General features: G+C 39.2%; 1 protein-coding gene across 1 annotated transcript in view; it reads left to right on the top strand.

Annotated features, from left to right (window-relative positions):
• rgs7a (regulator of G protein signaling 7a) overlaps positions 1–15483 on the top strand; it is a 45109-nt gene that overhangs the window by 22088 nt on the left and 7538 nt on the right. The window contains exons 2-6 of the mRNA XM_029520772.1: positions 715–811; positions 4895–4945; positions 13256–13362; positions 14220–14271; positions 15249–15313. Of these exons, the coding sequence (XP_029376632.1) occupies positions 715–811; positions 4895–4945; positions 13256–13362; positions 14220–14271; positions 15249–15313 (372 nt within the window). The remainder of the gene's footprint in view (positions 1–714; positions 812–4894; positions 4946–13255; positions 13363–14219; positions 14272–15248; positions 15314–15483) is intronic.

The following is a 15483-nucleotide window of genomic DNA, read 5'->3' as shown; positions in this document are numbered from 1 at the left end:
CTGATAGTAATTTGAAGGGATTTAAAGAGTTTTGTGTGCTTGTTTGCATAGTGTATATCAGGTTGTTTCCATGCTATTGAACTGCAAGTGTCCATCTGTATATTTGTCTTTTCAACTGGGAGATTGTTTGCCATCTGATCTGGCTCGTGTACTGTATTGTAACCATGCTCTATCCTCTGCTTTGCACCCTGCTCTGTGTTCTTGGAAACATGGTTGCCTTGTGTTGCGCTGCCAGGCCCTTGAGACAACTCCCAGTACATTTCTGTCCCACTGACACTTGCAAGTGTGCCTGTGTGTGTCCACTCGCCTGTGCATGTCAGTTCTCAGTGCAGCTTTTGCTTTAAACTTGGAACTCAGTCAAGGCTGAACACAGATCAGATGTCTCTCAAAAATCTTTTGATGACTTTTTCTTCCCTGCTTTGTTTAGCTTTGCATGTGTGGCATGTGTTTTGGGACACAAACATATTGTGATGGATAGTAACTATAGATGTAATTGCTAGATTTCCAAAATTCAATAACAGTTGCAGAATAAATGCAGCTTACTGACAGTTTTATGTGACAAATGACAGAAATAAGAGATATTTTTTAAAATGAGAGGCAGAAGTTTGACTGTATTGACTGTTAGTTGCCAACCTCCTCCCTGAAGATGTGGCTGAGACTCTCTCTCGTGCTGTCTCCCTCCCTCTCATCTCTAACTTTGTCTGTGTTGTGCAGATGGAGGAAGTAATAGCAAGAATGCAAGACGAGAAAAATGGCATCCCTATCCGAACTGTGAAAAGTTTTCTAACCAAGATCCCCAGTGTTTTTTCAGGTAAGCCTTTGCTCTTCTCCTCTCTTGGTTCCCACCCACTAACAACCGAACTAGTACTGCGTTTGCGCCAAGAAAACACTGAAAGTATTGGGAGAATTGTCTGGTTTGGATTTCACACTAGCAGTGGCAGAATGTCAGGAGGATAATATTGCACCAGCATGTGCAACCTAAGAGATAAGGATCCATTGTGCTCCATAAAAGATATGCTCAATTTAACAAGGCATTCACAAGCTTAGAGGAATTAGGCTATCGCTGTAATTTTATTGTATATGAATATCACCTGACTAGGTCAAAACGATGCATCGGGAATTTGATAACCCGAGGATGGGGGTGAAAACGTTTGTGTTTGCTGTCTCCTATGTTCCCCAAACAAATTATGCTGTTTTAAGATTATTTAATACAGAACAATACAATACACTCAGATTTTCTGCTTCTGTCAGTAGCTTTATATGTCTATAAACAGAAAGCTACTAAACCACCATTCTGGCAGCAGCATCCTTCTCTCAGAGCGCAGGCAGGCAGTGATGGAGAGTTACCATGGTTACAGGGACGCTGTACATTGCTCGGAAATTTCTACACACAAAATGCACCAGTCAGTGAATAAATAGCCTGTTTTAATGTTTGATTGGTTGTGTGGTGTGCGTAGAGCAGCTGATTAAATTCCCTCTCGGAGCGGCTCCCGATTCTCGCGCTGCGACTGCCACTCACGAAAAAACAAAAAAAAAAAAAAACATTGCACATCAGTGATCTCATAACAGCCATCTGGGAAAACCAGAAATAATAATTGTTTAAAATACCCACATGGGTGAATGCATCTTAGCGCAAGTAGTTGCTAACATTAGCCCAACCAGCTAACTGTGACCGTTGTAATGAAACTTAAAATCCTAGCTGTAGATGATAATAATATGAGAAACTGTTATTTATATTAGTTAATATTAATATTAGCTACAGCTAGCATGTTAAACTCCATCATAACTGTTACTTTTAGCTGGTTGACGTCATGTCAGTGACTACATTATCCTGACATAACAATCTCAGGAACCAGAATCAGCCAGCTCAGGTTCCTGACTTTGTTTCTTTTAGCTTTCTCAACATCCCTTTTATTTATTTATTTACCTCTTGTCCCCTTTAGGGTATCCATATCAGAGGCAGCAGTGGTCGCCATCAGTGCTAACAAAGGGGCTACGTTTAGTCTGTCACACCCAGTGACATGTCGAGGCCTTTTGACGTGGGGCACAGATTAAAAAAAGGTTGGGCAGTAAGCACCAACGTATGAGCACAGACACAGATAAATTTAAATCACTAACTTTAGCTTTAGTGACGCTGGTAAAACATTGCTTTGGGCATCTGAAGAGCAGCTGATGTGGGCTTGTGTCTGCAAAGATGCTGCACAGTTAAAGAAATAAGTGACAGGATTTTATTTATTTGTTTTTGTTTTTTTTTTTTGGGGGGGGGGTGACTGCATGACTGCATTATTATTACACTTACTACATCTAAATAATATACTTGGTTGTACGAAGTTCCATTCATATCAAATTACATTTATATCCCAATGCACTAAAGCACATAACTGAATTTGATTAGTTTCCGAGTAGAGATCAGTACATACATGAACTTGATGTAACAAACTAGGATTCATTCAGTTTCATTGGCCCATAAGAAGCTGAGAAGAAGCTTGCAGACATGCACCGAGTTTGCAGCGGTAGTCAGAGTCGCACTGCTTAATTGTAATAAAAATCGTGAAACATGGATTTTTAAGAAATACGGGACAAAGTGTGCTCACTTTATCCGTTCAAGAAGGAACGCATCTTTTAGCTTCCAAATGTGTGAAGTATTTTGAGGGCCACTTGGCAAAACTATGGTGGAAGGTGTGTCCGGCTGCAAATCCAAGGCGGCTTCATCCATGCTGCTTTGGTGTCCCAGTTGTCCCTTCCAGTATCTTTTTCTCAGAAAAAAGTACCTTGACTAATGAGATGAGCCAAATTCTGTGTGTGCGAGTGTGCTGTAAGCTCATAGGTCACAGAACTGGAGCGGGTGGGCAGACTGTTTTTGACCTTCAGGGAAATACGGCGCAAAGTGCGTCCATTTTAAGCTCAATACGGGATGCATATTTTTGTTCCTAAATTCAGGATGATTCTGTTTTTCTACAGCTGTAGGTATATTGATGACTAGTTTTACATTGTGCCAAGCTATCTATCCTCTATCCTTTGTTTTATTAGACATTATAAATTAGAGGAGCTACGAAACAGCTACAGAAACATTATATATGTATCTCTGTTTTTCCCCTAACCTCATATAGTGTACAGTACATCGCTTTTATCACAGTATGCTTCATCCACATCATCTAAAACCTACACCACCATAAGCATTATTTTTTTTTGTCAATTTGTATTAGGACAACATCAATAAAAATGAAAATTATTGTCACTGTGTTAATTTATTGTAACTCTCATTTCATATCACTTTTCTCTTTCATTCTTCATTCATTCTTGGATTTTCTAGTATTCAATTTCAGCTCAGCACGGTGCCCTTTGCTGAATGATGTTACCATTCACGACAGCAACTATCACATATTTTTGTGATCTTTGGATTGGAATCATTATTAATTGATCCGATCAATTTACCTCTGTTTATATTGGTGTAACATTCTAATATGTGCTTGTGCACATTCCCGAACACACAGCCCAACCTATGGGCATGATATTAATCAATTCTGAGAACGGCCTTGTTAGAGGATTACCTCACACATCTCATTTGAGCTCTCTCTTAGAAAGTGGGTCAACTTTGATAGTGTGAAAATGGGGTTGTATTAATGATGTTAATCCATGGAAAACCTCATCTGGCTGAGAAGTAACAGGGTGATAGAATTCAAAATGTTAAATGAAAGGAGCCACCTATCTCCATCTTCAAATATTGTACATACATTTATGTTGTATAAATTCTTGTATGGTTACAGAAGACCATCTCACTGGAGGCAGGATAACATTAGACGTAGCTAGCACCCTGATATGTGAGCCTCTTAAATGGTCAATGGTAAATTTTTCGTTTATTCTCATCAAGTCCCATATATTTCTGTTGATTCCCATGGAGGTCTGTGTATATTCTCATTCATCCAGGTCATAGTCATATCCAGCTGACTAGTCCTCCAATGCCTCAGACCAATGCATTACGAACTGATGAAGCCCTTTAGATAAGACGCGAAACTTATTCGACATGCCTAAGTCCTAAGTCCAGTTGTCTTCGATTCAATTGTCGGCCGGCAACAGAGACAGACTGACTGTCTTTCTGCATGAATTCCCTGATGTCTCCATATCACATTTTTTCTGCTCTCTGTCAGTCTTGTGTGCTTAACACACCCTCACCCATAGGCATGATAGATAATGGAAAATATAAATTGCCACTAAATTTAGTAATTTAGTGCCAAAGCAGCATGTTGCAGTGGGGTGTGAAAATGAACACAGGGTACAGAATGTTGTCATGTTTCTCTCTGAGATGTGAAAATGATTCACATCTGTCTCAGATGGAGAAGTTAGATATGGGGTGCAAACAGAAATCCTGATGTCTCTCTATTGTAGAGCTTAACCTTTTAACAGTGTTCTCCTGTTTCCTGCTTAGCTTTTGATTTCTCCTCTCCCTCTCACTCTTCCTCTGACCCATATACGTCTTATTTTCTGCTGGCAACAGCTGGAAATGTCCAATATGAAGCATAGAGGAATTAAATGAAACAATTGCAACTGCAACGTCTGAGCTGCGACTGAGTCAGACAAATTGTGTTGTTACTGTACACAATGGATGCTTCATTATGCCATTGTACCTCTCTGGTCATTTATATTAATGGACTATAGCCAAAGAGAGCTGGCTTGGAGAGGATGTCAGAAAAGAATATTTGGTAATGGATGGCCCATTACCCACCCACATGGAACAAGGCGAGAGGAATTGGTATGCACTGTGATGATGAGGGGAGGTGGGTTGAGTTAAGAGTGTCATTGTTTTTCCTTTCATTTGCATGTATATGCAAAAATGTGTCATCACACTGTGAATATATTAGATATGTTCACGTTTATGCACTTTCTCTCTTTTCAGGTTCTGATATTGTACAGTGGATGATTAAGAATCTGGACATTGAAGATCAAGGTAAAAGACCGACTCCATAACAGGATAGTGGTTTTTAAAGTTTGTGCCAGGAACGCTGCTTTCGCTGCTCGCTTGGCCACTCTAACTAGTGAGTCCTGGTGATGTCTATGGCCAGCTGCCATGGAGGTTACCAAAACTCAGTCATCAGTCAAATATTTATACACATATTGCTACATTCATTGTTACTTCAACTTTTAAATCAAAAGCATTCATGCATTATCACCTACCTGCGAGTCATTATAATCAAGTGATGGCTGTCTCTAACTATGAACACTTGTTCATAGCTAGTTTGAAATACTACCAATATAACGGTAGTACTCTCTTTACATTTACAGCCCCCTAAATATTGTGGCCGGGACGGGGGTGGCGTTACTTTTTAATTAATGCTATTGCTAAAGATTGCATTGTAGGATATGTTGCCTTTGGATGTTTACATTGAACCAAACAAGCTGAATAATATAGCAACAGTGGGTGATTTTTCAGAGATTTCATGTGCCTGCAATTTGGAATCAGCTGTGTGATATGTAACAAAACAATGCTGGTGTTTGCTCGGTCTGCCTTTAACACTTACGGTAATTAAATTGTGTTAGTACATCTTAATGAGGGGTGTCCTAATAACAAAATAGCAGTTTCTATTTCCAAGAGGGGGTATTTTACAGATATTTTTACATACAATGCATAATTTTATGGATGCTGTTGGTTTTGTGGCCAAAAGGAAGCGCCAATGACACGCTGTTTAAGGTTTTGAATGAGACCTTTTCATTATCCTATGAAAAAAACAAAAGAAACACCTACATGCCTTGGTGGAACCTGGGTGTACTTGTAGCTTTATAAATTTAAAAGTCCACCCTGCTGCATTTCCCTTTGATCTGCTTTTATGTCCTTGAGCTAAATCAGACACAAGTCATGTTCTTCATCTTCTCTTTCGTCTTGTCCTTTTTTTTTTTATTCCAGTGTAATGGAGTAGAACTGGACTGTCTTGAGGGAGTTGCCAGATCATTAGCTGAGCTCTTCAATGCATATAAAATAACTCAAGTGAGCAGCTTGAACTGTGACAAATATGGAAAGTTAAAAAGTGGTTTCTTAAAATAAAGACAATATGATAATGATAATAATAATAATAATAAATATAGATGATGGTGTGACAACCAGTTTTGTCTGAGTACTGTCTGTGCCTGCCTACTGTTGGAGCATTAATATGTTGGTGCGCATTCATCCAGTGTTTGTCTGCTTTAGTATGTTCCTCAGCGTTGCACAGCCAGTTCTTACATACATATATAATCCATTCTTCACCCTAGGTGTCTCATCATCGCCTTTGTGTATTCTTGCACTTGCACAGATCTACTAGTCTTTTCCTGTGTTTGTGCTTGTATTTGTCCGTGTGTGTATTATGGACACCTCTTTGTGTGAAACCATCATTGTAAGTACTTTCTGTAGAGCTGTTTAATATTGTTTCCAGGTTCGTAATTATGTATTATTTCAGGTTTTGTTTAGGGTTAGGATAGGTTAAGATGGGTTTATCTATGAAGGTTAAGGTTGCTGTGTGTAGCTAAGTCATGAGTTGTCAGTTTGCTCACATACTGAGTAAGATTTGTGTGTCTTGTGTGCTAAATAAAAGGCTAACTTGTTACCCTTTGACTGAGGTTTGCCAGTGTCAAATGTCTGAAGAAGATTCACATTTACAATTCTACTGCACTGCTACTTGCTCCTGAAATGGCACATCCATAACAATGCTCTGAATTAAAATAGTCATAAATAGAAATGTAAACAAGCAAAGCGTCTGAATAACTGCTAACTACCTGTTAACATTATTGTCTTTTAAAAGTACTTTTTAGTCAGTTGTTGTGAAAAACTAAGTGACTGCACTGAGCAACTTTTGCCAGGTCTGACAAACACAGCAAAGTGAAATGAAATGAATTTGGCTCACATAACAAAAGCAGCAAGTTTGTCATAAAAGCAGATGAGCTAATATCAAAGAGATTCTAAGTTTTCACACATCGTTTTGGGGACACACTCCAAAAGTCGTCATCCTCTTCCCCCAATCCTGTTTTCATTCAATACTGCATCGAATCAGTAAAAGCTAATTCCTGACTTCAAAGTTCTTCTCAAATGTTTTAGGGCTTCTTGGACCTTTTAGGTTTTGTACTACCCAAAACACTTTCATAAAAAATTATCATGCATTGTTCATTGTTACTCTAGAGCCAATTGGTTAGTATTGGAATTAGCTACTGGCTTCATTTAAGGTGGCTTAGATATTATTGATTAGGACGTGTTACTGGATAGCGCAGATCAGACAGCTCACATGAGGATTAGAAACGCTAAGAATTATACATGGGAATGACGACAAACTGTCTGGTGTAGATAAATATTTATCTGTAATCCTTCATTGATCTAGAACGTTTAATTTCATTAAAAACATGATAAAATTGATAATTGGTCATACTGTACTTGTATTTTAGGATGAAGAATGATTTTTGGTTACTCCCATTTATTGTGTTTATTGGGTTATGTTTTTCAAATTAAAGGCGCTCTAGCATGTAAATGAACAAACTCCTTTTATGAACAAGTTTTGCTAGACTGGCATGTTGCAGTCAGAGTCCCAATGTCCCGATTTTCATCACTGGTGTGTTTGTGGTCTACGTGCTATTCAGGTCTGCTAGTTTCTTTGGCTTCGTTACTGATGGCTTCTCTCTCCTCCCTTTCCACTTGCCTGCTCTGAGCTCTGTGTGTCTTATTATTAAGTTATTCCTCTGTCTTCTTTAGTAATAATAATACATGCAATGAAAATAGTTTATTTGATTTAATGGAGGAGAGGTGAGTCTCATTGAATCAAAAGAGCTTATCTGTTTCCCTGCAGCTCTCAAGCAACCGGAAAAACAACTGAAAAAAGCAGGAAAGTGACTATTACAATGCCATCTATATGCAATCCATCCTTATACTGAGTTTACACCCACTCTTGTTAAAAAAAAAAAAAAAAAAGTATCTAAATATAATCACAATTATAATCTTGGGCTGCTAACATTGGCCAATGAAGAAACTATTAGTCAGTCTTATGGCAATCAGCTGACCCAATAAACAAAAGAAGGTTCACTAAGATTGATCAATCACTTAGTCACACATTGATTCATCATGAGCAAATATCCACTTGAAATATACTATATTGTCACATTTCCTCAAAATAATCAAATCATTATCTTGTCTGTACATCTGTGTTACAGAGCAAAAAAGAACAGCGCCCAGAAAGTTCAGCTTAAGTCTCCATGGTGCGGTATTCACAGACTCCATTAAAAAAAATGAATTGCCTCATAATATCAATATGCCAAGCCCACATTTAGTAAGAGATTTGAAGCCATAGCCCTGTAAATGAAGAGAATGAAAATGGAGAAAGAGTCTCACAGTCACTTACAATATGAACACCTATATGTAGGTGTGCTCTCTTTAACCCAGGAAGATAGTAAAAACTCAGTGGTCTGAGACTCTCTTGACCTCCAACCTGCCTGAGAGTAAATCCCTGCTGGGGTGTCAATATGGGCATTTATTGTGGAAATAAATTCACTGACACTGTGAAGTGCTTACATAGAAATCAGGTGGAAGTTCATCCTGATATTATAAAAAAATACTGTGGAATCCAACAACATACTGCAAAATACTGTCTCTGTTCAGAACATTATAGGCCACATTTAGTAGTTAGCCTGTAAATGAGCTTATGAGAAAGGGAAGTGGGAGACTTTGTACTCAGTTGTGATCATCTGCGCTTGTGAGTGTGTGTATTTAAACAAGTTTTCCAAACTAAATGACCATATAAGTGCCTTAGACATGACCAATAGGAGCGTACCAGTAGCCACGTTGCCATGGTAACAGTATAAAGGGCAAGGGTTTGCACGACGTCCCCCATCATCCCTCTTTGCCCCTGTCATTATGATTATACAGCTAGAGCACCAGTGATATATAGATGTGGGTTGTGATGAAGTTGTGTGTGTCTGATATAATGTGAACATATTGCACATAAGAAAAGAACATAACGCCTAACCTTTCACAGAAGCTAAAGCGTTCTGAGAACGTTAAGTGCAATCGTGAGGGTGATAAAATCTCACCCTCTTAGTATAATGTTTTGTTGATTGACATCATGGCAAAGAGCTAAAGTCACTGTCTGTTTTTGTTTTTGTGTGTATATAACAGAGAAAGAGAGAGCAGAAATGACAGATGAGTAAACATGTAATACGTAAACATGTAATACGTCGGGGTTGCTTTGTTTGTTTTGTTTTGTTTTTTTTACATTTTGCTATTTTTTTCATCATAATTTTGATCTGATCGCCTCTACCAATCTGTCATGTTGCAGGAATATGGTCACAATCTCTTCTACTGCCAGGTTGAACAATGGCCTTACCACCCTAATTATGTCAAATAGTGGGTTCATTAGCAAATTAATTCTTTAGTTATGGCCTTAAATGTGTGACAGTGAACTTTGACCTCTGAGCACCTATATCTAAACAGTTCAGAAGAAATTCACTCCAAGCTTTCCTAACTTATTGCTTTCACAAGAATGGAATGGATAGCTAGCACAACAATCAACATTCATCATGTGAACCGAAGACATATGGCTCATCAGAAGAGCATGGAGAGGTTGCGGACCATTCTGGATAATGGCCTTGTCCTCTCCTCAAACTTTAAGCCTCCTGAGCAGCAGGCTTGAGATTACCTCCTTATGATATTTTTCAGTCTCCAGACATGACAGATCTGCACATTGTTACCATTGCAAATACACATATAAAAGCTTGTAACACCCTCAGAAGGAAAATAGCGCAATTATGAAATAGAATCACTTTTCCTCCCTCAGTCCACCTAATAAAAAATTAATTTGATGTTATTGCGCAGCACAGCGGATAGCGCTGTTGCCCCACAATAAGAAGGTCATGGGTTCGGTTCCTGGCCTGGGGGCTTTCTGTGCGGAGTTTGCATGTTCTCTCTGTGCTTGTGTGGTTTTCCTTCGGGTACTCCGGTTTTCTCCCACCGTCCAAAGACGTTAATAGGTGACTCTAAATTTTCCGTGAGTGGTTGTTCGTGTCTGTCTGTCTCTGTGTGTTGGTCCTGCAGTGGACTGCCCAGGGCGACTCCTCCCTCGCCCAATGTGAGCTGGGATTGGCTCCAGCACCCCCAGCATCCCGGAAACGGATAAGTGGTTGAAGATAAATAAATGAATTTCATGTTAATTCTATTCATCCTCCTTGGCTGAATGAAATTATTTAAAGATCAAGCACAGTCCAGTTGCGGAGCACCTGTGTGGCTCACATTGTAGAGTGTGTACCATTGCTCAATCCTTCTTATACCCTGCGCCATTCGCTGCATGTGATTCCCCCTCTCTCCCTCTCTCACTGTCTGCAATAAAACAGGCAAAACGCTCATAAAATTTGTTTTAAAGAAAAGTATTGTAAGGTGCTCTTTTATTTTTCTCCAAAGTTCTCAACGATTGAATAAAGCCACTTTTTGCTCTGCTTCATTTGATACATACATGCTTCAGATGGGAATCAAACCCAGGTATAAAGTCTGCCATCCTTAAAATGATTGCTAAATTTTGGCAAATAATTTAGTGGTCATTAAAATGACAATTTTACTTATTAATGCATATACATAATCATGAAATTACTCTCTTCTAAATGAAAATACAAAAGCTGTTAATAAAACAAAAATGAAGGTATTGGTATTGATTTTGGAAATTCTCGTCTTAGTTGGAATTTGCCAGGAAGAAAAAATGTTGTGCTATCACCCAAACTGAGAGGCTGCGAGCTAAAAAAGATGTTTTACCTTTTCTGGTGATTTAAAAGACAAAACAAAAAACTGTGCAATGTATCTTTGCTGTCAAAAAAAGGGAGGAAAAAAAATCAAAAACATTTTCCTGTGAAATGTAGTTGAGGAGCATGAAATGGAGGCGTTCCACTATAAGTACCTCAGTACTGCATTTGATTAAATGTCCACACCAATTGAAACAGTCTTCATCACCGTGACGTGGAGTATATCCTCGATAGAAAGAAGAGAAATTATCAAAACGTTCTCTCCAAATCAAGAACCTGTGTTGATGTCTTGAGACAATCCCAGCTGGAAAAACACTCCCACACTCCATTTGGCAGGTCTCCAAAATGTTGGCCTTTTGGCATAAAGCTCATAATATGACGAAATCAAAGGGTACCTTGCCTCTGGACTCTGAAGCCGGCCTTTCTCAACTACTTAACTAATTCCAGTCGATGGTTTAGTCAGCTATGAAGCTTAAAGAAAAGCCTAAAATTGTCTTAAATGAAAGCCAGTAAGTCCCTTGCTGTCAAGAATTGATCCTTATAGACTTTTACTAGAAAGGCCTTATAGCCTTTTACTACAAAAGCAGACTTCAAACAATATTTAATTTTTTTTTTATCCGACGGGAACTTTAACACATTAGCCTTTCGGCATTTTTAGATTCATTACTTTCTTCCCATATTTTTAATTTTCTTTAACATGGGGATGACATTCAACACTCATTCCATTAAATTAGCATTAGAAAGCCTTCAGTTTCACTTAAAGCAAAGGAAATCAACTGAGCAACCCCTCCCAGGTGACAGAAGAGTGGCAGACGGCACGCTCTTACTGCACTGCCCCAGGCGTCATTTAGAAGACTTTTTCATACTGCGCTGACTTCAACTTTCATCTGACATTCACCCTGTCTGAGAAAAAAATCTAGAAAATAAACCTTCTTGAATTGATCGTTTTCATAAAAGGGCTTTGCTTGTAAATGAGTGTCCTTGTAGATGCCCATTATGAATGAATCTGAGTCTTCTTGGTTACTTAATAATGGAGCAAAATAAAATATAATAAATAGAAAACTAGATCCATTTTATGTTTATACAGTGTAGGTAGTGTTCATCTGGGAGAATAAGAAGGGGGTGTGTTTATATGTAAACAGGCTTTAATAACTTATGAGTCATAATTTATTAATAAATAGAGCAAGTCATATAAGTGCACCTGCGGGTACGCAAACACACACACACACACACACACACACACACACACACACACACACACACACACACACACACACACACACACACCTAAGCATCCTGACCTCTCAAAGCTGTGAGACCTCAGTGGTAAAGAAAAAGTCATTCTATATTTATCACACACACACGGAAAATAATGAAGCAGAGATAAGAAAATCTTACCCATGCATAGAGTAGATCTGCCTTTTTCAGAGCATGTCAAGCATTCCACCTCTGTCCAAGTGTGTTGAGTTGGTTCACTGCTAGCCTTCACTGTGCCCTCCACAAATGCTTCAATAAACTATCAAATTTCATGACCCAAGTCAAGAAAACAAAGCACATGGCAGCATGAAACAGTCTGTAGATACATTGTTTCATACGCTGTTTATATTAATAAAAAAATAGAAACATCACCAGGGGAGTGTCAAGACTTTAGGAAACTTGATTTATAGGTGTCAACCTCATGAAGGGGTTACAGGTTGAGAACCGCAGGAAATAACTGGTGGCAGTTGATGATGATTACATGTTTTCATTATCTGATGGTTTTAAATCAAGGTTATACAACCATGTTCTACGTAGCACCGGAGGGGAGCAGAATTTCACTCCGACCAAGCACAACGCCGAGCAATTTGACTGATGAGTGCCGTTGAGCCAGCTCAGGGCGACCTCCTGCTGTGCCGTTTGGACGGAGCAAAGCTTTGCCGATCCTTCTGTCAGAGCTGTGTTCGGTGCTATCAAGGCAGCAGCTCCTCATTCAAGCCTTCGCCTTCAGTCCGGCCATTTTTAGATTAATTTACACTTGAGGACAAAATTAATTAGCTGGTGGGACCAAAAGAAAAGAAGGGGCGGCAGCATCCTGGCTCCAATGAATGATGAGGAACTGTTGATTATTGAGTAAATGGGAGAATCTTCTTGAGCCAAAACAGTGAGCTCATAAATCTGTTTCATCTTTTAATGCCTAAGTAAAAAAAAAATAAAAAAATCTTTATAAGCGAGAAAATATTTAAATTGGAATTAAGGCAGGGCATCCTTTTGATCCTTAAAATAAAAGTTTAATATTCTGGAGAATTTTCATTGTTTTCTGGCAGATATTTAGATGTGAGGGTGGATGAATTTTAGGCCCAACTTGGTATGAAGACTGGGAGACACGGTTAGATCAGCTTTGCCAAACTGGAACAAAAACAGAATATGACTCTGTTTGTATTATTATTAGTGGCATTTTGAGCAAACATTGACAAGTAGCCAGACAGAAAGAACAGGAATACAGCAAGCTGTCAATGGACCTTTTGTCTGTGTTTTCTTTCAGTGGAGGCTCTTCATTTAGGAACTCTAATGGCTGCACACGGATACTTCTTCCCCATTTCAGACCATGTCCTCACTCTCAAAGATGACGGCACTTTCTATAGGTTTCAGGTAAGAATAACGCTCCGATACTCATTTGTGTTGAATCATCTTGTTACATACATAGATGTAGAAGGCAATATTTAACATCTGAAAACAGCTAAGAGACATTATTCGCAGTATGAGGGTCAACGACTTTCAGTTGATTTAATGAAATAAAACCCAAAATTATCTGAGCAGATTATGTATTCTCTCCTTCACATTTTGAATGGTGGCATTGTTTAACACACTACAGTGATGCTTTAGAGAAAATTTTCAATTTGGCATAACCAGAGTGTTTTAATCCAGGCTTCTTAAGGATGCTGATTCATATTAAAAGCAGACAGGGTTGGGTCTCCAGAACTGATAATTAATTTGGAGTGACTGGCCACATGAAAAGCTCAGAAATCTGAGTGATATACTAGCAGACAGTGAATTGCAGTTGCTATACTCCATAGGTCTTACAGGTCCATGGCAAAAGACAGAGACAGAAAGAGAGAGAGCAAAAAAAAAAAAAAAAAAAAAATAGTTGTATCGGTAGTTGGATTGAATTAATCAATGCTTAAGGCTGTGTCCGTGTTAGCAGCAGGCTTCATTTTACTCTTCACATGTAATCAGTTCCCTGGTCTATACCATGTTGCAAAATGAGGGTCAAGATTTGTGCTGGTGTCTGCTCCCAGCGCGCGCTAAAAGAAGCTTAAGTGCTCTAAACCTAATGTTGACCCCATTATGCAACAAAATCTTTTATTGTGACAGATGCAGCACTGTGACTGCATGCCTACCTCACAAGACAGCGCACACTTTGCTTCAAAGCACTGTGTGGTTAGTTGCACGCTGTCGAATTGAGGTTTCTTTGAGTTTGTTCCTTAATGACCTATTTCTCACTCTAGACTCCATACTTTTGGCCATCAAACTGCTGGGAGCCAGAAAACACAGACTATGGTGAGAGTGCTGTTTTCTTACAGTCTGATTTTGAACTGCGTGCAATGTGCAGTTTGCCCTGAAGTGGTTAATGAAGCCGACTGTGTGTGCAGTGCATAAAATGGTGCCCAGTAGATGTGTGATAACCACTAATGATACTAGACGTTCAAAAGATGAAACACAAATGATGCAACTGCAGTATCTGGACAGTTGATACGAAACATGTAATTACATTTAACTCAACTCAAACGTTTGGCCCACAGCCACAACAGTCAGTCACTGTGCAGTGGACATGCAATAGCTGTGTGCTTTCTAACCTATTTAAGTTTTAATTTTTTTTCATTTTACATTTTATTCATCCTCAGTCAATTATGTCTTCCTCTGCCATACTGTCTGACTAATGCAGGCCGATTGCGATCAAACCGAATAGGAATGCTTATGCATCTGCGCCCGTTGCACATATTTGGCTGAATGCTTTAATGGTGATGCAGCGAAGAGATTTCTGTCGATAATAGCAGAGCATTAGACATTTCGTAATACACAAGAGTTCAGGTGAATAGCCACAGCCTTACAGGTCTTTCATTTGGTGTTTGAGCTGCAGGGGAGAGAAAGGGGGCTGTGGGAATAATCTTGTGAGTGTTTGGGGAAGTTAAAGTGCCTCACATGGAGCGAATGATTCACGTGAACGATGCCCCTTAATGAAAACACTCTCATGGCATAATGAAACTTCCACATAATGGACAGTTAACAATGGGATGGGGGGATGTGGTCGATGGTACAGGGAGATATCAAAAGTCAGGCACACGCTGTAACAGACACTCACACACCATACACAGCCAATGACCTTTGTGAGTTGCAGGACAGTTTAAATGTGCATTTGAGAGGATTAAATGGGAAAAAAGCAGGGCCACTTAAGGCTGTTAAAACCAAGCTCAGATCCCGTTTTCCCTCTATTACCCATCTCTCTCTCTCTCTCTCTATCTCTCTCTATCTCTCAGCTGTTTACCTCTGCAAAAGAACAATGCAAAATAAAGCACGTCTGGAGCTTGCAGACTACGAAGCGGTAAGTGAAAGAGGTCTTTTAGTGTCAGCACTCCTCTCTTCACATATCTGTTCTCTTCCTGTGCTGGCATCGCTCTCAGGATTTATCTCCTGCCTTTTTGTTTGCACTGACTCAGAGAACATTTGCTTTTTTGCCCATGTGTCACAGGCTCATTTTTAACTTTACCTTTA

This window comes from Echeneis naucrates, chromosome 15 (assembly GCF_900963305.1).
Source record: "Echeneis naucrates chromosome 15, fEcheNa1.1, whole genome shotgun sequence".
Classification (NCBI taxonomy): Eukaryota; Metazoa; Chordata; class Actinopteri; order Carangiformes; family Echeneidae; genus Echeneis; species Echeneis naucrates.
The sequence above is the reverse complement of the archived record's forward strand: the minus strand, read 5'-3'. Positions and strand labels throughout refer to the sequence as shown.